This window comes from Cebidichthys violaceus, unplaced genomic scaffold, assembly GCF_023349555.1.
Source record: "Cebidichthys violaceus isolate CVI_PGR_0920_01 unplaced genomic scaffold, fCebVio1.0.p SCAF_13, whole genome shotgun sequence".
In the NCBI taxonomy this organism is placed as follows: Eukaryota; Metazoa; Chordata; class Actinopteri; order Perciformes; family Stichaeidae; genus Cebidichthys; species Cebidichthys violaceus.
In genome coordinates this window covers 15,756,399-15,780,291 of record NW_027176296.1, presented here as the reverse complement: position 1 = coordinate 15,780,291, position 23,893 = coordinate 15,756,399, and the positions used below count along the sequence as shown (strand labels likewise).

The 23,893-nt window shown below is 45.0% G+C and overlaps 2 protein-coding genes across 3 annotated transcripts; one reads left to right on the top strand and one right to left on the bottom strand.

The window, feature by feature from the left end:
- Positions 1 to 9,683: 9,683 nt before the first annotated feature.
- znf648 (zinc finger protein 648) lies at positions 9,684 to 11,228 on the top strand. Its single transcript, XM_068708016.1, has one exon. The coding sequence runs from the start codon at positions 9,741 to 9,743 to the stop codon at positions 11,226 to 11,228; it is 1,488 nt and encodes a 495-aa protein (XP_068564117.1). The 5' UTR covers positions 9,684 to 9,740.
- Positions 11,229 to 13,179: 1,951 nt separating this feature from the next.
- Positions 13,180 to 23,286, bottom strand: sec16b (SEC16 homolog B, endoplasmic reticulum export factor). 2 transcript variants are annotated; one of them, XM_068707924.1, is made up of 25 exons: positions 22,904 to 23,286; positions 22,341 to 22,650; positions 21,908 to 22,005; positions 21,696 to 21,798; positions 20,505 to 20,719; positions 20,269 to 20,420; positions 20,102 to 20,163; positions 19,838 to 19,976; positions 19,485 to 19,715; positions 19,232 to 19,329; positions 17,752 to 17,833; positions 17,501 to 17,618; positions 17,302 to 17,413; positions 17,020 to 17,125; positions 16,773 to 16,910; positions 16,530 to 16,643; positions 15,614 to 15,698; positions 15,313 to 15,472; positions 15,026 to 15,186; positions 14,895 to 14,923; positions 14,592 to 14,699; positions 14,416 to 14,508; positions 14,236 to 14,335; positions 13,873 to 13,922; positions 13,180 to 13,788 (listed from the first exon to the last, which is right to left on the bottom strand). In XM_068707924.1, exons 2-24 carry the CDS (start codon positions 22,610 to 22,612, stop codon positions 13,906 to 13,908), a joined length of 2,793 nt encoding a protein of 930 aa, XP_068564025.1. In that variant the 5' UTR covers positions 22,613 to 22,650; positions 22,904 to 23,286; the 3' UTR covers positions 13,180 to 13,788; positions 13,873 to 13,905. The 2 variants fall into 2 exon arrangements, with proteins under 2 accessions (XP_068564025.1, XP_068564026.1); XM_068707925.1 differs by having other exon boundaries at positions 22,933 to 23,286.
- Between the last annotated feature and the right edge of the window lie 607 nt (positions 23,287 to 23,893).

Here is a 23,893-nt window from a genome sequence, read left to right as displayed (position 1 = left end):
CTGGTGTGAGGAGGAGAGGCGGGGGTGGGGCTCTATACCAGGCTATTACATAACAACAGGCCGGTCAAGAATATGCATAGCGCACAGAACAAAGGGACACAAACTGAAACTATGGCTCTTTTTAAAACAGTATCACGTCTGAAGACGCGCTACATAATCTTACTTTGCCCTTTTCATCACGCGACACAGAATATTGATAGTATATAAAGAGGCATTTGAACTGCAATTCAATCAGAGGCTCTAGACTGAATTAGGTGTCTTGAGTCCAAGCAGCAAATGAAGCACCATTAGATTAGCTCTAATCTCATCACATGTATGCGGTCTCCTCTGATTTGGAGGCTCTATAGCCCCGCCGCTATCACTGCTCACAAGAGTGTTGCTGTGTCTTCTGTGCCCCCCGCCCCCCCCCTCCACAGAGCCTTATCCCGGGTGGGTTTCAGGACATGCAGTGAAAACTGTCGCAGCCTTTGCTGGCCTGATGATCGGAAACTTGAGCAGCTGTGAAAGCAGAGCGGCACAGTGAGACCGAGGGGTTAGAGAACCCTGGATGGAGGAGCACGGGCGGAGATCGGACCGCCGTCAGACGTCATCGACACGTCAAACTAGCACATGGCGGTCGTGTGATCGGAGCTGTCCTGACTGTAACTGTTGAATCTGACCTCAAACCTCAGATCGTATCTGTGACTATTACATCGAATGTAGTTACTCTATCTTCGGATGGATAACGGCACATAACAATGTCCGGTTCGGGTTACATCCAAATCCAAATTCAGCACATAAAACCTCAATAATGTTTGGACAAGGAGCTTCCTTGTGCGCTTGTGTGCGTGTCCCATTATGGCTGTCCGACGGATGCACCACAGCTGACCCTGTGAAAATAAACATGTGAGTGTGTGACAGGCCTAATAATAAGCCCCATGCATGTCAACATACACACTGCAGGCACACATCTGAATTCCCAGGATTCGTGGGATAAATCAAATCAATGCTTTCTTACCGAGCCTCAGATGAGAAGATCGATGCCACTGTTATGTCTGTATGATAAATATGAAGCTACAGCCAAGAGACAGTCAGCTTAGCTGAGCATGAAGACTGGAAGCTGACTGGTGCCATTTCCCCTTGCTTCCAGACGTTATGCTAAAGCTAACTGTCTCTTGGTGGGAGCTTTAAGGAATTTCAATTTAAAATAGTTTAACATTTTGGGAAAATACGCTCATTTTTAAGAAAGATTCAAACTCATATCCGTTTGTTCAATACAAAGCTACATTCAGCAGCGAGTTAGCTTAGCATAAAGACTGGAGACAGGGGGGAACAGCTGCCTGGCTCTGCCAACCAGCACTTCTAATTAACATGTTACATCTGGTTTGTTTAATCTGTACAAAGACCAAAATGTGTAAAAATCGCAGTGTTGCGTTTAATGAGGGGTTACATGACTATGTGGCGTTTCACTAATGCTAATTAGTGAGCTTCAGAGGTGTTCAGAGGATTTCGTTAACTCTGAACAGAGCAAGGTTTTCCACCTTGCTTCCATTATTGCAATCACTACACTTCTGTGGTTTGTTTAGTACAAAGTGTGTGAAAAATGGAAAGTCTCTACAAAAATGTCAGTTGTGAAACTTCGTCTACGTCAACATCTCTTCCTCACTCTGTGAAAACACTGTGAACATTTCACCCTTTTACAGCCACACAGAGGAGCCCCTCATAAAAGCACTTTTAAAGTTTAAATAGAGAGACCTGCTTTTTGGCCAGTCAGGTTTCCCCCGCCGTATTGCTGACAAATACAAACCCACCAGGAATATTAGATTTGTCCCCCCCCACATGCCGAGGAGTTTTGTGTTGTATCCATATCAGTGTGATCATATGCGTTTGCTACACGCTTACATAGCATGTACAGTAAGCTGAACTTCACTAAACGAAGTCGTAAACATGGGTCAAAGCGTCACCTGTTTTGGGCCTCTATGACTGGCTGACAAGAGCAGGCACTTCTGAAAACCCTGAACGTTTTTTTCCCCCTCTCATCCTGTTTTTCTGAACTCTGCGGTGTCGGGTTGCTAGCACACGGCTGGGACACGGAGTTCTCTCTTCTTTTTTTTTTTTCATGTCTACATGTGTCTGCTCCTCGAGAGCATTTCGTTCTTTTTTCTGTCAGGTTTTAAGGAGCCTTTTGTAATGACATCATCATAACAAACAAGTCTTTGACCTGCGGGACCAGATAATCAGCAGTAAACTCCTCTTATAACCATTGTTCTTTGAATGTAACCACACCACATCAATTAATCAATGCTAATGTGTACAATTGATAAGTTTGAAGCAAACAATGTACCCCGAGAGAGTTGTTTTCACAACTGATCTAGTTGGACTTTCATTCTGGACTGTTTCTTTCACCAGTCCTCTGGTTGTGTGTTCTCCTCCCCCGCTGCCCCGGCCTTCAGGAACCGTGAAGGCAACACCACCCCCATCCTCCAGCTACAAAGATAGTGGAATTTTACAACGGTCACACCAGTAAGCATAGAGTGAGCAGAAACTAGACACAGACATGGGCCTGACCTCGATTTACAGTTCTGGGAAAAGGAAGTGACACAGCTGTACCTTTTACATGTCTTCGTAGGGATAATACAACAACATAGTCTATAATATGTGATGGGTTTTGTTGTTCCAAAATGCCATGTGTTTTTAGCGTTCAGTGCCCAATCAATGCCTTATCTATGTTAATGTCTGTTTCATACGCATTGAGCCTTATTGGAAACTAGCCTGAGACAAATGGACAAAGGTGATTCCTTTTTGCCTTAAAGCCTGAGATCCACTGAAGACCGCTGACTTAATGCTTCCTTTGGTTTTGCTGACTTTTGCAAGTTTTGATGTGGTCCTGGTAAAAAGGGTTGTCTGTTTGTAATGCCACTTAACACCCCTTTGTTTTCCACTTTCCAAAAAACGAGGGAGAACGATTAGACGACAAGACAACTGGTGAAAATGAAACACAAAGAGGGAATAAAGTGGCCCTGCATTGAAATGTGTTTTGGGTGATCCAATCACAAGTGGACAGTGCTAAGGACATCAGTTCACACCTGGCATTAGAATGCGTCATGCATCACGAATGACCACTTGAAGCTACAGCCAGGGGACTGTTAGCTTTGCTTAGCATAAAGACTGGAAGCAGGAAGAAACAGCTAACCTGGCTCCATACAAAATCTAAATAGTAAAATAATGCACCCTCATAATAACTTTGCTTTTGTTCTGATTAAACAAATGATATATGACGTGAAAGATAGTGATCTTAAAATTGTCCCTTTAAAGTTACACGTCCTAATTTTAGCTGTTGGGTGTCATGGCACCATTTTCCCTCTAAGTGTATTAGTTATAATTCCTCTGGCAATTTACCGTAAGCCTTTAGTGATACCATATCCGATGCTTTAACTCCGTGACCATCAAGTACGGGTCCAATGGAATCTCCAATGACAGATCGAAGTAACAAAGTGGAGTTAGACTTGGGCATGTTCAGTCTTGCCCTTAGTGTCATAGGCCCAAATGTAGATGTTAATAGAAAAAAAAAAGGTTGGCACAATAGAGCAAAGATTAAAGTCCTTCAGCTGTGAGAGGTACAATGGCCTTTTTAAAAGACAAAGGGGAAATCGGGGGTGAATGAAAGAAGAAGCCTCCGCCTCTGTTCTTCAGCCTCCCGAATGGCTGCATTGATAATTGCTACCTGACGATCAATGTAAAGGACGTTATAGACTCAGAATCCCATTATTCATTTAACTCACTTCCACAGTTGGGATGATTTATGAAAAAAAAAAGGGAGAGACAAGAGAAAGCAGCAAGGTGGCACTTTGATGAGGGAGACTGCCCATCAACTGGGATCCTGCAGTTTAGGACCCGATGTTAGAAAACACTGGAACCCCCCAGACACTCTGAGATCAGAGGGATATTAGAACTGCAGATTAGTGAAACAAGCTTTCACTTGGTGATACAAGCATCAAATTTGGCACAAATTATCTTCAAGACCTATATTTTCGAAAAAAGCCCGGTATCTACGATGAAAAAACAATATGGCCGCCATTTTCCAAGATGGCCACCAGCAAATGCCATTATATGCGATTTTTGACCTGGAATGTGATTGGATAATCCAATGTTGCTGATCTTGGCATCAAAATATGTGTTTTTGAGCACAAGAAATCCAATTCTGCACTTAGAAAGTCCAAATTGTCCAAAATTGTTGAGATATAAGCCAATTAATTACATAAATAGTGTTGATCGGTGCTGAATTTGACCCGATATCTGATTGTGCCATAAACAATAAAAATAAAGGCTAAATCATTTCATAATACTTGACTGAGATATGATAGATTCAGCTGTGTGCACTTGAGGCCAAAGCGATAGCGTTTGCATCTTCCACGACATTCAGTCTGGCACCCACATTTTGTCATTTGTTGACAGCTCTGAGCAATTGGCGGCACACTTCTCAGGTTTGTCATGCGGTCTTTATCACAGGCCTTGATCAATTCAGATTCTGTTGCTCAACTGCGTGTAGGGCATGCAGCAAGACTCTGCTGTCAGCCTCTTCGGGTTTGGCCATATAAATATTACAGTAGATGAAGTCCTAACCAAAAAATGAAAAGCAGTCAGTGTCACAGCTACAATCCTGTTTTGCCACAAGATGGTAGCAAATATTTGGTGCATTTATTAACTGGATCGTGCAAAGGTCCATTTGAAAGGCTTGACATTCTCATAAAGGGGAGAATGAGCATCAGGCGAATAGAATCCACAAATCACATTTAAGTTAAATAACTCGCTAGGCGTTGATTGTGTGAATGGAGGACAAAAGGGGCAGAATTATGGCCCAAATCTTGCTGATGTATCGGACAGATTAAGAATAAAGGGGCAGAGTAAACAAGATGGGAGGACATGTGATACAAGCTTGTCTCCTGCAGATTACATTCATATACAACTAAGAGACAGGTGCTTGATAGATGCCTGGGTTGGGTGCACAAAGCACACGACTTTGACGGGCATTTATATCCATCAATCCATAAAGAATAAAAGGCTAAATCATTTCATAATACTTGACTGAGATATATATGATCGATACATGGTCTTGAGAATGCATAGTGCAATGGTGATATCACACAAATTATAAGAAGTATTACAAATGATGGCGGCCTCAACTCAATCAGTGCTTGGCGCTAGGATTGATCCGTATAAAAATCCAAACAAAATCAACGTGTGGCAGTGGGTGTACAGCTGAATGTCAGGATTACGGATTGTTCTCATCGCGTTTGCAGGCACACAGCTGTGTGCACTTGAAGCTAAAGCGATAGCATTTGCATCTTCCACGACATTCAGTCTGGCACCCACATTTTGTCAGTTGTTGACAGCTCTGAGCAATTGGCGGAAGTGTCGTCCACACTACTTGCCAAATGTCACCTTCTTTGCGCCATCAGTTGGCAGGGCTCTCTGTATGCATTTGACATACAGTTGCTTGGGCCCAGATACAGGCAGCTTGGTAAGTAGCACGCTTCACGTGACCTGGTAGGTGGAATGGTATCATAGGACCTCTGCTTCCAAGCAAATAGGTCAAGTCTTGCCTCATCAACCCCGTCAGCAGTGCCGTTCTTGTCGTGCATTGTTATGACAAGCTTCTCAATCACGCTGAGATCTGCATCGTCTGTAACTGGTGGGTATTGACTGAGCTTCTGGAAGACATGAGACACTTCAGGGCACACTTCTCAGGTTTGCCATGCAGTCTTTTTGCCTTTACCACGAAAGGCTGATACGACATCACAGCCAGTGAAGGTATTAAAAGAAAAGGATGCCACGGGATTTTTCAGGGCCTATATGCGCCACCGTGTCATCAACAGGTAACCACCTGATGGACTGACCTTGACCAAACTCAAGCCACAGTTCCTCTAAGCCCGCATCCTGGAGAGTCTCAAAAACACTGACTGCAAGAACAAGTATGTCGGTATCACAGGCCTCGATCAATTCAGATTTGATCTGTTGTTGGGCACGCAGCAAGGTCAGCCTCTTCATGGTTGCCTTCCAGACTGTCGGGTTTGTTGCAAAGAACATGTTCCCCTTTGGTCACAATCACAACATTTTCCAGACACAATGTCGTGATTTTCTCGGCCAGAAACTCAAATAGCTCAGTCTTGTTGTCATTATCTCGCAGAAAGCTTCTCCAATTAGGTGGCATTTAAGTTCTACACTGAAAAACCTTTATTCACATTTTCGGCGACGGCAATCTTGAAAAATGGCGGCCATCTTGGATTTTCAGGTGGATACCGGGCTTTTCTGAAAGAGTAGTTCCTATGCATTATCCATGCCAAATTTGGTGCTTGTATCACCAAGTGAAAGATTCTTATGGAATATTGACTTAATCTGCAGCACTATAAATAACATCAGTGCTTTGGGACAACAGTTCCTTGTACTATTTTTAGATGCTGCATTAGATTTGTCCGTTTTGCATTCCATTGGCAGTGCCAAGCTTGTTAGCTTTCTCCTAAATATGATATGATTTACTGAACAAGTCATTATTGGCCACAAATGTGTAGCTTTAAAGACACAAAAGGAATCATTCCACCAGCAATTTAATGTGTGCAATAATACAAGACCAATGAAATATGTTCTATTAAAACTAGGCTACAAAGCCGGACAAAACAAATCACCCAAAACTCTACATGGAAGGAGTGTACTGGATAGTGTAACTACATCAAGTCTGCATTGAGAGGTTCGAAGTGGGTCGTGTAAACGGTGCGACTTATGCAACCGGATCCTTAGCGAAGCAAATCCAACCGCTTCCACAGCCGGAGAACTTGTGTTCTGCGGAAAATTCCAAAATCTGGTATGTTCTCAATCAAGGCGGTCTACTCTCCTCCACCGTGAAATCCAGGAACCCCACCCCCACCCCCCACTCCTACAGAATGACTCTGCACTTTTTGTCTCTGCAGTGTGCCAGTGAGTTACGTATATATGTCCAACTTTCTAACAAAACGCATTTGAAGTATTTAGACCTCTTTGATTGGATCAAGGATCAAGAGTATCTTTATTATCCCCAAGTATAACCGTCAAACAAGCAATGAACACAATATAAAGAACACATTGAGTTATTTAAAAGGACAATGGCTTCAGGGACAACTAGCCCTCACAGATTACACGTGTCCTGCTAAATCAGTCGGGATGAATAGAAATACTATAAATGTTGTGAAGTGATACTTTCACATGAATGGACAGTATTTGTTTGAAGCTCAGACTTCTCAAATTCAGTGTAAGCAAGCATGTGTTTGTCCTCTCCTTTATGCCTTTGAGGCGATCATGAGGAAACTTTCCTTAGTGGAAAGAGAAGAAACACAAACACCCAGTAAACCAACAAACCACAATCTTTTGAATCCCAACAGGGAGTTCCTGGGTGATGCTCCTCATACGGCGTGTTAGTACAGCTTAAGCATTCTGGTTCATTTACTGCGTCACTAAAAAAAAAAAAAAAAAAAAAAAAAGACACTTGTGTAACATCCACCACAGCTTTGTTGTGACAGCTTCCAGTTGACGAACACAAAGACGGCAAAGACATTTCAACTCCCTCTGACTGACTTTATTTCACTTATTTGAATGAAGATGAAACTCCTTGCACACTGCATAGTACACACACGCATGCACAATAGCACAGTCACATTGCACATAAAGTACGAAAAAAAGGAATTGCCAGTCATAATGTCGGCCAACAATTACTTTGCTTTTACTGGATTCTGCAGTTTTCAATCTCACAAACCCACAACTGTGTGTTTTGTCTTCACTTTTTGTTGATGATACAGTACGTGTGTGGTGTAGCTGTGTGGGAAACTACGCAGGAGGAAGTCGGCGGAGATTAAAACTTGATATGTGTCGACGAAGAAGGTGCATCACAGCTTTGTGGAGGTTATTTGATAAGTGTCAAATTTCAGTCTGCCCTCCTGGGAAAATACCCCGAGTGCCAGCACTGTCCATTTAATCAAGACACGAGTCTCACGAGAACCGCTCAATTACTTAACACATGCAAGCCGCTTAAGGCCTGTTTGTCTCTACAGTGTAAGACAGACGGCCACTGTCTGATCGGAAGACAAGAAACAGAAGGATTTTGGCGAACAGGTGATGAACTGAGAAATTCAGGAAAGACGCATTACGAGGAAACCTATAGAGGAAGCCAAGATTTCTTAAAACTGATGATACATGTCCATACTTGATATTGATAAGTGCATGCCGAGTAACTACATCCTCCTCACTGAACGCAACATGATGGTTCCCAAATCATCAATAGGGAAGGGATGCGAGGTCACCTGGGGAAAAAAACCTGCAACTTATGTATCATCTTGAGAGCTGAACACGTCACACCAAATTAAAATCTAAAACCTTTTTTCTTCAAAGTCATGAATTGGTCACATACTAAAACTAAAAACCTCCGTTTCCACGAAAAGATCTTTCAAAATAAATCGTTTTTTTCTCTTTATCAATTGAGAACATTCTGTTCTTCGTAAACAATACAAATGGCCACAATGAGGCAGGCCTGAAGTGAGATTTCCACGGATTTCTCTTGTTGCTGAATGGAGCCGGTGATTTTCCACAGTCTGTGGGTCGAGCGTTCCTAAAAAACAGCAAGTGAACAGCGACACGCTGAGGCCGCTACAAGAAACTGCAAGTGAGTTTAAAATAGGAACGAAAGCTTAGACAGTGTGAAACGGCATCATGTTGTGATACTGGGTTTCAAATTCCATCTCTGAAAACGGGCCGCGTCAATGTAAATGACACGTTAAAACACTTAAGTAGCATATTTAGTAACGTGATGTAGGTTACATACACGATGCTATTTCTGACTTTTTGCTTTAATTGGCTAAATGAATTAACACACGCGAGACCTTTCAACTTAATAGTTCATTAAAATACCAATGCGCTGCCAACCTGCTACACCGATACGGCGGAAGGACAAAAGTGGACGTATTTGTGTTAGTATTTTTTTTTTTTGTGCCTTTTAATCATTGAACGTTTTCATTTTATTTGCAGGAATGCAAGAAACTCAACAGTCTCTTCTCAACAGGCTGCATGCAAACAGGCGGTAAGCTAAGTCAGTTAAACAAGTAAGCTGAGCCAGGCTGTGGAGATATCACTGCCGTTGCTGACTAGCAGGATAGATGCTGACCAAGTCCCACAGACGGCTGCTGCCAGAACTCCGCCCGTTAACACCACCGACTGCACATCACGACCCGGGGGCTTGGATATCTCTGTGGCATCTCCTCAAGCGGACCTGCTCGGAAGGAGACCGCAGAGTATAGCTTAGCTCTGAGAGATGGTTTTTAATGTGGTTAGTTCATATTCAGGAGACTTTCTTTTTTTTTTTTTTTTTTTTTTTTTTGGAATGGGAATATAAGGAAAGTCTATGGAGAAACATATGTTGGAAATTTGGGCAATTCATGTGCCACGTGACTGCAAGATGCAGTATGTGAAGAATACGCCTAAGGTCATGGTGGATGCAGCCGCAAAGTAAGTAGTGAGCCGGCCTGTATGGTAACAGTTATATCATAAAAAAATGAATCCATGTGAGAAGGCTTTGATATGATCATGTATTTAAGAAATGGAAGTTATAATGAAGACCCACTGGCTTGGATGAGGATGGTAATAGCATGGTCTGTGTATTTTTATTGTCTTTTTTAAGGAGGCTTATTGTCATGAACTCCCCAACTCATGCAGATGATTTCATGGCATGATTTCAAGTGACCATGGCTGATGAAATCTCCCCACGGACGTCCGACAGGCCAGCTGCTGAAAAGAGGAGTAATAGGAAACACCAAGAAAGGCATTCTGTCACCTCTTCTCCCTCTGACGGACAGCTCTTAATGAACCCTCCGCATGTGAAGGTCGGCTCTTCATTTGACGCAATTTGTGCTATGAACTCGCTTTCGGAGAGCTGCGAAGTTGGAATCCTTTATCTGAATCCTCAGACACCGAACTGGTCTCTCGTGGAGAAGTTTGCTGAACTTTCACCGGGAGAATTCACGGGACTTAAAGACGAGATAGACAACGGCAGTCGAGGATTGTCACAATGCACCGAACATGCTGAGCACAATAAAGTGTGCGGATCTAATGAAGTGCTCCTGGATGCTGCGCAAAATAAGGAAAGTAACTGCCTCAAGAGCCATACCATACAAAGTAACGCATCAGCCAACCAGAGGGCGTCTAAGCTCAAAGAGCTAAACGTGGAGGAATATTCTCCAGGTGGTGTCGGGAATAAGACCAACAAGAAGGATGTGCATAGTCCTTCTGTCAAGAAATTACTTAAAAAGTGCGAAGATGACAAAATCCCTCGACTTTTGGTCGCGATGAAAAAGCGCAATGGAGTCGACAAAGAGCACCGACCCTTCAAGTGCACCCACTGCAACTGGGCTTTTAAGAAGCTCTGCAACCTGCAGAGTCACTTGCAAACGCACACCGGCCTCAAGCCACACGTGTGCGACACATGTGGCAAGGCTTACTCGCACCAGGGCACGCTGCAGCAGCACAAGCGCCTCCACACGGGTGAAAGACCATACCGCTGCCCCTTCTGCGTCAAGACCTACATCTGGTCCTCGGATTACCGCAAGCACATCCGCACACACACTGGTGAAAAGCCCTACGTGTGTGACACTTGTGGGAAGGATTTCATTCGCTCCTCTGACCTGCGGAAACACGAGCGGAACATGCATACCAACGACAAGCCCTTCCCCTGCACGCACTGCGGCAAGACCTTCAACAAACCGCTCTCCTTGAAGCGCCACGAGCGGAAGCACCTGGGAGAGAGGCCCTTCTCCTGCCCCGACTGCGGCAAGGCCTTCGCTCTGGCCAGTCGCATGGCAGAGCACCAGAAGATCCACGCCGGAGTCCGCCCGTACGTCTGCCCGGTGTGCTCCAAGTGCTTCACGAAGTCGTCCAACTTGACCGAGCACGAGGCCATTCACAGCGGTGCGCGGCCCCATAAGTGCGCCGAGTGCGGCGTGGCGTTCGCCATGGCCTCCCGCCTCGTGCGTCACCAGTACGTCCACAGCAAAGAGAAACCCCACGGCTGCACGGGCTGCGGCAAGAGCTTTAGCCACCTGGCCACGTTGAAGCTTCACCAGGAGCAGGCGTGCGCCGGGAGGATCTTTGTCTGCGTGGAGTGCCACAAGTCTTTCCAGTGCGCCACGAAGCTCGCTCAGCACGTGCTGAACCACAGGGACACAACGCATGTCTGAATCCGTTTAAAAGACAGGCGCTGTTCTCATCCACATTGGATCCACTCACAGTCACAGGGTACCAGTTGTATTTATGTCATGGTATGTATGTAGGATGATTGTGCCCTGTTCAGTTTTAAAACTGGTCACTCTCACACACACACACACACACACACACACACACACACACACACACACACACACACACACACACACACACACACACACACACACACACAGACTCTCTGTCCCTGCCGTGCTGGGTTCCCATAGGAACATAGTGGGATAAAAATGGCCACCATGGACACCGGAGCTGACAGATTAATGGTGTCACGTGAAAGCGGTTACAAGGGCATCGGACCCTTTTTTTAAAATGAGGATATATATGTTAGTAGTTATTAATAATTAGCTAATACTAATCTCACAACGTTGCCCCTCTGCTTGTAGGCAATGCAGGCAGTTCCTTAGGAGGAACCTGTGCTGTGTCTGGGTCACTCTGAATCTGGCGGCTACGGTTGGGACAATGCGGACTCAATTCAAGCAGGATATGGTGCCGAGCATTGCATTTCAGAAGGCCCATCACTTCCTCGTGCTGCGTTCACGGCTACGCAGAGATTCATAGACCCGACTTTAGCATCAGCTTAATGTTCTCAACCCATCAGCGCCTGTCACACGCATACGACTAACAGCTTTATCAATATTGACTTATTCTCAGGTGCAGGCTGTTTTTTTTTTTTTATTGTTTGGACGCACGCAGACGTGCCCTAACGTAAGCCAGTCGTACCTCCTGAGACACAATTGCTGTGACCACGTTAATGCGTTTTGATGGTTCAGGGAAGTTAGCCAATCAAGTCTGTCATTGCTTCTTTCTTCTTTTTTTTTAAAATTATCGTCATGGTGCTTTGTATTCATTATTCAGTCTGGGAGTACAGCTAGTTCCAGGCAGGAGAACCTGTAAATGTGTGAAGTGTACACTTCAGTGTGCATGTAAGGCCGGGTGTAAAGCTGCGGCTCTTGTTGCACACACTGCGGTGCACAACATGTTTGGTTTGTATGTAGCATGTAGGAGCTCTACCTCTAGTGGATGAAAGGGAAACAACATTGCACACCTTATTAAATTATGTCTGAAGATTACTCTTAATAAACCAAATGGTCATTTCAAATGTCATCAGCTTTTTTTTTTTTTTTTTTTTTGTACTATTAATAATGTTTTATCCCTGAGGGGTCATTTAAAACAGCATCACAGTTATGCAGACAGACGGTGAATGACTTGATGAGAAATCACATTTTTGGAATCGGCCTGTAACTCTAGTCAGAATTCCACTATTGAGGGAGATTTATTTTCCGGATGCCACTTGAAAGGGTCTTTTCATAAAGCGATCCATTCTAAATGCGTTTAAGCTCCGACACATTATTTGGCAGGCGGCGACCGTCGACCTGCCAGTGCGGCCCGGCTACACTTGGCTACTGCCGACTAATTGTAAAAGGAGACCCGCACCTGCCGCGATGTGACTTGCTCTACGTTAAATAAGAGGCCCCGTTTGGAATCCCACGTATTTCTTGGCAAGATATTTTTATTCAATATGGCAGGCAAAAATGACTTTGATAAAACGGTACACATTGCATGTGCCGGTACAGAGGTACAAAAAAAAAAAAAAAAGCATAGACAAATACTTTAATACAGACGGCACAAAGCCATGTGATAGAAGTAAAAAAAAAAAAATCGAATTAAAAAAAGGTGACGCAATAATAACATATATTACTGTGTTTTATATACATCTTAAGGAGCCTACACTGGCTTTGTCTTATATATTTATATGATAGTGCTATTATTAAAGCTGGTTGAAGGCCTTGCAAGTATCAGCGCATAAACAGTTTAATCTAATAAGGGAATACTGGCTGGCTGTGCAGTGGGTGTATACGGCATGGTGGTTTGCTTGCCCCCCCCCCCACCCCCCACCCCACACACACACACACACACACCCCCCCACCCCTCCTCCTCCTCTCGCACCACGTGGTATCATCCGTCTTGGCAGCGTCACAACTCAATGTCTTGTATACAGTATAATTCACTTTACAGAAGGTTAACGCAGTCAGATAATGTTCACACTGGTGCAATAATTTGCCAGCCCTGCAAAGTCAGGCTTACTCCGCTCGGATGGCTTCTGTGAGGCCAATAAACGGCCGCAGCGTCGGATTACATTTCACTTCGCACCTCATTTATGTTTGAATGTGTTTTTAATTGTTGGAACAATTGTGCGTAAGTGGCGTGGACAGACGTCGTATCATAAAAAAAAAAAAAAAAAAGAAGATGGATGGATGGATTTACACTTCTAAATATAGCATAAATTGAGCTAAATGCCCTTGCAGCACGCGGCGTGGCAGTTTGTTACGTGGTCAGTTGCTGTCATCGGCAGTCCTGGTTAAATCTCTTGTACATAGATAGTTAGACATCCTTTATAGAGAAATACAAATACGGGGGGGGGGGGGGGGGGGGGGGGGTTGTTCATCCAAGCTCAGGTGAAGCTCTCCTTAGACATAAAGGCACTGTGAATGACAGGTGGTCTGATATCCCCACATCCTACAAACACAGAAGGTTTCAAAGTAACCGTGCGAGTCCTTAAATACGGTGCAGACACGTTTATCTCTCAGTAGCTTCATTTACCTGTGATACGGGCTCGTGGTCCGGACTGGGCTTCTACCCCAGCTGCTGGCCTAGGAAGGAAACATGGCTATTTATAGAAAACGATTACATTTGCATTGCTTAATGTAGGTAAAATGTCACGCATATCATGACTGCATTTTAGCCCAAATATGAAATTGGACCCGCTGGTCAGTAACTGTGTTAATGGCAGCGACACAGCGAGGTCGGTGACCTCAGAAATCCCACATAACATGTGAAGAATGTGGAACTCGGCAACTTGTGTAACTTAGTGGCTCTAAAAAAAAAAAAAAAAAAAAAGACGGGGAAAAAAGGAATTCGACACTGACGATGAAAACATTTTGTTAAAATCATTTCATAATTCACCTGCTTTCCTAGAAAACGGGTTGATCCCAGCAGAGGAAGGCTGAGATGGAAACATGGCAGGCGGGGGAGGAGGAGAGAAGCCAGTAGTCGGTGGTAGCGCCTGAGAAAACGTACAAAAATAGACATTTTAGATCGCCAATTGAAACGGAGCAGTCTAATGTTTATTCATTCGACTCTTACCATCGGAGCCGGGCCTCTCTGCTCTGAACTCTCCTCGTGAACATCTTTGGGCTTCGACTTGAACCAACCGCTAAACCATCCGGCTTTGGTGCTCTGCATTAAAACACAGAGAGAATGAGACGCGCGTCCAACAAAGTGGCATTCTGTCACCTGTGGTTCAGCAGGTCTGACCCAACCTGTTTAGGAGGTTCGCCGGTCTGCTCGGAGCCTCCTGAACCTCGCTGGCCTCTCTGCTGGAATTGCCCCTGGCGACTGACGTTGACATCGAGCATCTGAACCCCCATCTTCAGAGGAAACACAAACACGCACCCAGGGTCGCTTTTTGGAAACATTTAACAACACTCAAAAGGGTTCAAATCTTGAAACACAGTGGGAAAACATTGACACAAATCCATGAAAAGATCACATATGTAACATCAAACCAGGAGGGTGCCGTCTTTGTGTTTTCTATCTGTGAGAATACTACAAAGATTACTCACTGTGCCTGCTCCAGAGGACGACCCCGCCCCTGCAGAAGAAATCGCAAACATCACACACACAAGCCGGCTCCCCCGCGGCCCATAGTACATATCTGAATGGAGAAAGAAATGATCTCGCATTAGATTCTCACCCTCTGCTGCCGTTGGCTGATTACTCAGAGGACAATGTGGCGAGGCAGCCCTGACTTCAGCGCTATCTGTGTTATGATAACTGAAGGCTTGGCTTGCAGTCGCTGTGGCCGCTGGGGGAGCGTAAACCAACGGTACTGGCATCGGAGGATTGGCGTGCGGCCTAGACGAGCAACGGGGAGAGGACAGTGACATAATGGTCTATTAGCAAAGGGTGTCACACGAGCAGTAACGCTTTTCCTCTTTGTCGTTGACAGACGTGTAAGGCATGCTGCTGCACATCTCGTACCAGTCCTGAACTCTGTTATCGTCCCACGACAACACGTTCATTTCCTCAGTGATTCCTTCAAGTTGATGCTCCAGGTTCGCTTGGCCCCCAGTGCCTCTGTGGTAAAGGAGTTCTGGCTCTGGACTCTGGATGTCACGGTTTAGGTCATCCAAGTGCGAGTCTGTAGAAAAATCAAAAAAGGAAGTGTCCTTTGAGTATTCATCAGCAGATATAAGAAAGCAGGTGCAACAGACGCTGCTCTCTAATGGGAAACAGGCCACACAGCTGCATCAGTTGAGGTAATGAGAGGATAAGAAATTACCTAAGGACACTTTGCCACCCTCATGGGCCAACGCACTTCCCTCAGGAGGTGGCTGGTATGTTTCAGCACAGTCGTAACTCCCCGTCTGAGAAAAATAAGAAATGTAGACGCTTATATCGTCTTACTGTAAACAAGACAAACAAGAGTTAGCCGCAACAACACTTTGAGCGAAATGCTAACGCTAGCAAACTAACATGCTCACAGTGACGATGCTTTCATGCTGATGTTTAGCAGGTGCAATGTTTGCAAAGTCCACCGGCTTAGTTTAGCATGTTTGCTAACGCTTAACACACAGTACAGCTGAGGCTGGTGGGAATGTCATCATTTTGAAGGTATTTGGTCATAAACCAGTTACATTTTGACCTGATGCTGACGCTAGAGGAAACGTTAAGGGATCACCAAAGATCAAGAAAGCCTTTTGAAAGCTAAATACATTTTTCAGACACTGGACGACGATGTAACGCTCACTATTGCTCATTTTGAATGTGGAGCAGTGCTTGAATTTGAATAATAATCGTGTCAAGAACATACACATGTAGCATTAGGGGCAGAAATCGTGTGCAAATACCATATTTTATTATTTTGGACCAAAAGCGGGCTTTTGACCTTGTGGAGGACGATGTTTGTTTGCTTTACGACGATCAGGGAACCGTACTGACGTGTTTACTTTTTATATTTGTGCCTTAAGGTGGGGTGGGTGTCTAATATGGGTCAACTTTGAGGGACCCTGTCTCCTGAATTATCGGTCAATCCACACATTCTAACACTCTCTTATATAGTTTAACATTTCCCAGGACTGTTGCTTTATCCAACCAGTTAAGATTCCTGTTCAAACTCAATTTCTGATCAGCCAAATTTTCATATTTCCCCTTAAGATTAGACATTTTTCTGAAATCTAAGCCACGAAGAAGCACACCTGTAAACTGTGGTGTCTGGCACGCAGCTGCCTCAGCCAGTCGGGTTCCTGCCCGGCTCCGCTAACACCTGCTTCACTGAACTGACCCTCGGAGTGTCTCAGCCTGTCTGACAGCTGCAGGAGAAAGAGACACACAATGTGCAGTACATCCCTGTAGAGCTGAATTGATACACATTGAATCACTTTGATTACAGTACTCATATGTATAAGACATAATGTGTGTGTAGGAGGACGTGTGAATACCTTCACAACCTCTCCAGTCAGCACAAAGAAAGGCTCCCTCTGTCTGAGGATCGCCCGTCCCACCACCTCGCAGTAATGGAAGGCCTGAGATGCAAGGCCGCAGTCCAGCAGTCGACTGGCATACAGGAACTTATACACCTGACCACAACGCAGCAATGTTCAGCATCAAATCTGAATCACTATGACTGCAAATGAGAACAATATTCTATATTAAAAAGCAGTGAGATCTGGTGTATGTGGGAACTACCTGAAAGGACGGTAGTGGAAGGCATTTGCCCCCAAGTGACTGGCAGTATTCATACAACTCAGTGCGCTGAATGGCAAGGTTCGTGGCAAAGTATTCAAAGGACTGCCTGAAGGAGAGGAGAGGACCACAGCAAACCAGACATAAGCAAGATCATCTCAGCAAACACAGGAGGTAAAACAAAACATAAGCAGATTAAAACAAGAAGCATTGAAAGACGTTTACCAGCCCTGCCTACTGGTCATTTCTTCTTCTAAAAATGGTCAGATGAATGGCGCAGCTCACCTGTGGCTGCTGCCCAGAAGCACCAGTCTCTCCGCCTTCTGCGTGAACACCCCGAAGGGAACGCCGGCCGTCAGGTAGCACACGTGGGCGGCATGTAGAAGGCCTTTGGAGGCTGAGCGGGGAAGAGCAAACACGGAACAATCAGCTCGTACATCTGCGCAGAGACGACATTGCAACGTTTGAGTCGGCGAGTCGGTACCGAGCGTGTCCCCCATGGTGACGATGGCCTTCTGTTGGACGGCAGGATCTCCCGTCTCGTTGGAGAGCATAACAGCCAGATGGGGCCTCCAGTTTCCCCATTTTTCATTTCCACAGCACTGGGTACAGAGCATATAGAGCATATAGCACATGGCTCTTATTGGCTAATAAATTACAGACTGATGTCTTAAAAACAGTACAATAACTGCAATTGTGACGATGTGCGCAGAGGTTTTGTTCGGGATGTTTTACCATGGATACAACAGGGATTCTCCCAGTCAGCAGGTGGAAGAGGGTCTGGAGGGGATCGCTGGCCGTTAGCTGGCCTGTAAACCTGCCAAAAGAGCCCTTTGTCTCAATGCACACCTTTAAATCTTGTCAGTTAAAGAGCGTCACTGCTGCTACTCTGTAAAGAAGTGATACACCATGCTGATGTCATTCACAAATAAAAAAAATAAAAAAAATCTGCCTGTCTATCTACCCTCCCCCGGGCATTCCTCTAGTGGCAAGTGCTGCTGCGAGACATACTGCAGATGCCAAAATAGTCTGTAAAGCCGGATTGGGTTACATGACAAATAGTTCACAGAAACCTTAGTTTAGTGCGATGGCGCAATGATTTATTATTAATGTCGATCAGCACACAGAAGTAATAAATCATTACTGATTGATGAATAGAGTTTTAAACTTTTGCCTGGTGGACAAATGCACATGTTAGAAATACCACTGATAACCAAACTCGATCTATTGCCTCATGCGGAAAATATCAAACTTTTCTTTCTTTTCTTTGGAAAGTGTTCAGGAACAGGAAGCCAAGTTGAAGTGTTCCAGAGGTCTCATCTCCTCTTGTTTTGATAACTGTAATTACCTTCCACAGATTCTAAATGAAAGGAATTATTTTTGGATGCACGGGTGTGGAAAGCCACGGGACTTATTGGACAGAGCCGAGACGTCCCGTCTTCCTTGCCATGTGCTCCTCAAGTCACAAGTATTAAATTTGTCTTCCTCTCTTAGTTCTGACTGGAGGCGATGATTGCGTTGATTTTTTCTTCATTACTGAATTGTCTTTACATCTGTTCAGCACAGTGAACTATTGATTGGAGGTGCAATAACACCCATAAAAAAACGTCAAATACATTTTTGTACTAAAAAAATGGCATGATAATTTGAAATTCCACAGATTAACAGCCATGCTAGCAGCTCTATTGAGCCATACTTAGGCACAGTGGAGCTTCGGGGTAATTGCTAACATCTGCAGGCTAACACGCTCACAGTGACGATGCTAACATGCTTATGTTTAGCTGGTTTGCCATGTTCACCGTTTTAGTTAGGACTGTTAGCATGCTAACTGTTGCTAATCAGCGCTAAACAGAAGGATGAAAGGGGTGTCAGTTTAGCAATTTTTCGGTCATAAACGCAAATTTCAGATCTGATAATGATGAAACACAAATGCCTGTATCACATTTCATGGCAATCCATCCAAGAGCTGCTGAGACATTTGACTTTAAACAACAAAAGTCAGCTTCACGGTGGCGGTATAGAAAAGGTCAAAGGGTCACCCAAATCATTAGGAGTCATCCTATGGGGACCATACGGCTCCTCTACGTTTCCTACATTTCTCGTTTTCTACAACTTTTCGAATGTTATTGGGCCAAATGGATCACATTCTCGCGTGTAGAGTCGTATGCAGATTTCTTGTAGCCGTCGTGTCTCAGTGTGGCTTTGCTTTTCTCACCTGTTCAGCACAGTGGTGTAGGACCTGTTGTCCATTTTGCTGGCCAGAAACAGTGCATGCCCCCACAGGCCGCTGCTCATAGCTGACTCCAAGGCCTCCTGGAAACCACATTGTAGAGTGTGAGGGGACAAACGCTCAGACACAGTATGACATCCAAGGCAACTAAATAAACTATATAAACTAAATAAACTATATAAACTAAATAAATAAGAAACATATGATGAATGTATAGAGAGTTAAAAAGGTGGGAAACCTTCTTTCTTCCAGCCAGCAGCAGCTGAGTGTAGCTCTGCAGGGCCTTCTCGGAGGTCTCAGAGCTGAAGCTGCTCCAGGTTCCCGTGAGCAGGTCGTCTCCTGTGCGAGGCGGCGCTTCAGCAGTGGCGCCGTCGCCGAAGTCAATGAGTGTGGGAGCGTCTGACTCCCAGCTCCCATCTGAATGTGAGCCCTGCATCAGCAGCTCTGCAATATCCGAGCCAACTGTTTGCTGAAACAACGGAAATTTGGAGAAAATTGTATCAGGAATTTTTTTTTTTTTTTCCTGAGATTTGTTGTTTGATGCTGAGCCAAATATGTCCACGCGCAACAACAAAGACATTATCCACGTACTGCATTCTGTCTGCAGAGCAGGATCAGTAGATTCCACAGGAGGGCAGCAGAGCTCTTATCTTGCAGCTCGTCACCGCTCATGCAGGCGCCTGCCCTCTGGTGGGCAAACTCTATGGCATCTACTTTGTGCAGATCTTCCCTGCAAAAACATGAAAAGCAGAGTACAGTCAAACACTGAACTTTAAACATGATCTCTTTACGTCTCACAAGACCAGTAATCATTTTAGATTTGACATTCTGCAAAATATACTCAAATGGCGATACCTGGTCAAAGGCCCTGGGAAGTTTCTCATCTCCTGCTGTTCCTTCGTCTCACCCAGAATTACCTGTGCAGGCATGAAGACCAAAAATAATCTCGTCTTCAAGAATACAGCACTAGTGGTTTAGACAATCTAATACAGTTTATTAACACAGGCTAGTGTTGCACCCACTTCCAGACTGTGGATTTCCAGCTGGCTGACTTTCTCCTGTGTGGACAAGCCTGGGGCGACCCGTATCAGCTGGCCTGCCGGCCCAAAGCTCACGACCGCGTGAGGGATCGAGTACTTCAGAGGCGCTGACGTCTGGTGCACCGGCCCGTGCTCTGTGGAGACGCGAAGAGCACAGAAGAACGCGCGTCACGGAGAGCACTGGGCGGACGGAGAGAGAATAAACTACGCGCGCTCACCTGCGTCAGACGTGTGGACGGACTGCGGGGGGGGCTCGCTGAGCTCAGCCCCGTTGATGTACTGACTCAGCTCATAGCTGCTGGAGGACAGCCCTGAGTTTTTGGAACGTTCTAACGTCCCCTGGTAATAAGAGGACACCTCCTCGTTGTCTCTGGAGGGATTATCCTCGTATTGGTTGAGGTAATGCTGGGAGTTGCCTCTGCCTTGGTCATACCTGAAAGAACGGAGGCAACAACATCTGGCGTTTACATAGAAATGCATATTGAATTTGCAACTTTCTATTGCTGCTACAGCACACAGTGATTCACCCTTAACGTCATGTTATCAACACTAATGTTGTTAAGAGGAAGACGTCAGAGCAATCTCCACCTGCTCCACATAGTGCTGAATAAGTGCTGTTTGAATAATAACTGGCACGGGGAAAAAAAAACAACCTTGTTACTCCCATGCTAGCCAACTTAAACTGGCTTCCTGTTGGGTTTGGCATTGGTTTTAAAATGTAACATTTTTAGGCATTATTTGGCCCAAATAAAATGCTGATTTGTTGACTTCTTTAAAATCAGCTTTCCCCTCTGCAGGTTTTGGGACACTCCTAATTTTTGGATTTATCTCAAAGGTCCGGTGTGTAGGATTTGGCGGCATCTAACGGTGAGGTTGCAGATCACAATCAACTGAGAAAGTCCCTTCGGTGCTTTGCTCGTAGAAGAACTACGGTGGCCAGCGTGATGCTGCGAATGTTCCCATCAGGTGTTTGGTTTGTCCCTTCTCGGCTACTGTAGAAACACGCCGTACGTAAAGAGGACCCCCCCCCCCCCCCCCCCCCTCCCCCCCCCGTATGGAGATAATAACAACTCATTCTAAGGTAACAATTACGCAACAATGCTGTTTTTTCCAGGTGCTTATACAGTGAAATCATGTTCCATTTGATGCTAATAGATCCTTCTAAATGCTACACGCTGGCCCTTTAACTCTTCAAAAACCATAATATAGAAGGTTTTTTGTGAATACTTCTCTTTTACTATTGCAACGCTTCTATCTTAACTTTTTAAGATATCTTTTGTCCTCCTTGTGTGTTCAGATTGCATTTTTAGAAGAAAAAAAAAAACCCTTCTTTGTGGTGCAAAAACACCACATAAAAATCACAAACAATGTTTCCAATAAACAATAATAACAATAATCTTTCGGCTCACCTGTGCTCATCAGTGTAGGAGCTCCCTGAGTGCTCATGCTTGTACGTTGTGTCAGGATAAGGGGCCGTTCTCGAGGAGTCCTGGGCCCCCCACAGGCCGGCATCTTAACGACAACAAGTACCATTCTCATTCTCATTTTTAACCAAGACACAGAGTGTAGCGCTGCTAATAAAAGCTTTGTCCTCCCACAGAGCTCTCTTTGATCACTGTACCTTGTTGTCCGCGCTGTCCCCTATAGTAGTCATGGTCATAGTAACCATAGTTGTCTCTGTAGTCCCAGTGGCTGTGGGGGGGGTAGTCATACCCGTGCCTGGAAATAAAAGGGCTTCATCAGAGCATTCATTCGTTTTCTTTCTAAAGAGAGCGAAACACTGGTCTACAGAGCTTCCCTCTGGCCTTTCTTTAACCCTTCTCGTGGTGACAGGTGAGTATCCCAGCATGCACTAAACAGCAGGAAGGAAAACACGCACTCAACCAAATGGGTTACGCACTTGATCCTGGATTTGTTGCACCACCTGCAAACTACATTTTCTTAATATGTTACAGTCACTATGGCCCAATCCACATCATAACAGAAATCAGTGTGCGATAACACAACGCCCATTTATACTGAGCTCTTTAATTCAGTCCCTTTACTGTACACACCTGGACTGGGGTCTTTGGAGTTCCGGATGGCCGTAGCCATAAGGATACTGCTGAGCGTTGTGTGGATACTGCTCCGGTCTGGCAGGAGGACCGGTGAAGTGAGCCCCGTAGCGGGCATCCGTCTGAGCCCAGTGCCTGTCCCCCTCCCTGGGGTTCGGCGGTTGGTAGCCGCGGTCCCTGTCCCGCTGAGGATACCCGTAGTAGTCCTCTCTGTCTTTAGTTCCGTGAGAGTGGCGGACGGGGTCGGGCCGGGGGTGACCTCTGTGATCCATGATGACGCCCTTCACACAAGATCAGCCTCCCTCGACACCTGAGGTACGCAGAGCAGAGATCCACACAGCGAAAAAGTGTTCAGGCTCTCACTGCTTCGCACATGTTCCTGATGCAGTCAAAGTGCATCCAACCACTGCCACATCATGTCACAGGAAACTCAGCACAGGAGCTGATAAACAAGTCCGCATGATAACAAGGGGATAAAGTTCACCCATATAACACTGTGTCGATACCGCACAGGAAGCAGTGCTTCAAAATGAGGATCTGATGAGAGGAAACAAACAACTTACCAATGGACACTTTAAAATCAAAATCATACCATTCAGGGTATGAATAGTCCTTCATCTCCGTTCTGTTTGCATTGTGAGTCCCGGGCCTGAGAGTGTGGTCAGTGAGCTGAGAGTAAACAGTGGAGCACGCCCTGAGAAGTTTGACAGCTGCAGCCTCTCAGGGCTGCAAAAGAGGAAATCACGTCCATCTCCAGGATCACTCCAACAAAACAAAAATGCTGTCAGTCCTTCCTGTGTAATGTCCACGTGACTAACCGTGTCCTCGGATTGTAGGTTACATGAGGCAGGAAGGAAAACCAGTAGAACTTTAAAGTGCTGAGTGTTGCCACGTTGCCGGTAGAGAAGATGCAGCGCAGCCGCCAACGTTTTTTTGGGGGGGGAGTTTGGGGTTGAGCTGGTCTCCGGTCGGTTTTAGGGGTGTTTCCGTGAACGTGCGGACAGTGAAACTGATTCCTAGTCAGCGCTGACTACTTGGAAGCTGAACGTGTATGTTACATTCCCACCAGAGGCGCTGTAAGCACATACTGAGATATGACAACTCTCTGACGGTCCCTCGATGCTTACGGTCTATAGCTATTCATCTATTAATGCCAGTTACATTTGTATCAACCTCTGAATAAATGAATATGTGTATGAACTTTATTATACTACTGTATTATTTTAATTATGACATGTTAGAGGTAGAGTCCACTATACTCTTATTCTCTGTGCATATCACGATTCTCAGAGCTACTTGACACTGAATTAAATTTTGACATTAACCTTTATGTTCTTATTGTCTTTAACAATGCAATATTTACATATTCATACATATAGATCTCTGGAAATAATGTTAAGCACAAAAAAAGAAGGAAAAAATTTGAGCATTTGAGATGAACGTGCAATAATAAAATGCAAAATGACTTCTAATGGCTCATCTCTGTGTGAACTGGTGCATTAGAAACACTCCGAAGCTGCTATAATTCCCATTTAATAAATATTAAACCAGAG

What these genes read in the sequence shown, in the direction of transcription:
- sec16b (XM_068707924.1), bottom strand. Translation starts at nt 22,612, where the DNA reads ATGGATCACAGAGGTCACCCCCGGCCCGACCCCGTCCGCCACTCTCAC. An exon ending in TGACTGGAGAGGTTGTGAAG is followed by an intron (nt 16,644 to 16,772) that starts GTATTCACACGT and finishes TTTCTCCTGCAG; the next exon opens with CTGTCAGACAGGCTGAGACA. An exon ending in CCGGCGAACCTCCTAAACAG is followed by an intron (nt 14,509 to 14,591) that starts GTTGGGTCAGAC and finishes GTTTTAATGCAG; the next exon opens with AGCACCAAAGCCGGATGGTT.
- znf648 (XM_068708016.1), top strand. Translation starts at nt 9,741, where the DNA reads ATGGCTGATGAAATCTCCCCACGGACGTCCGACAGGCCAGCTGCTGAA.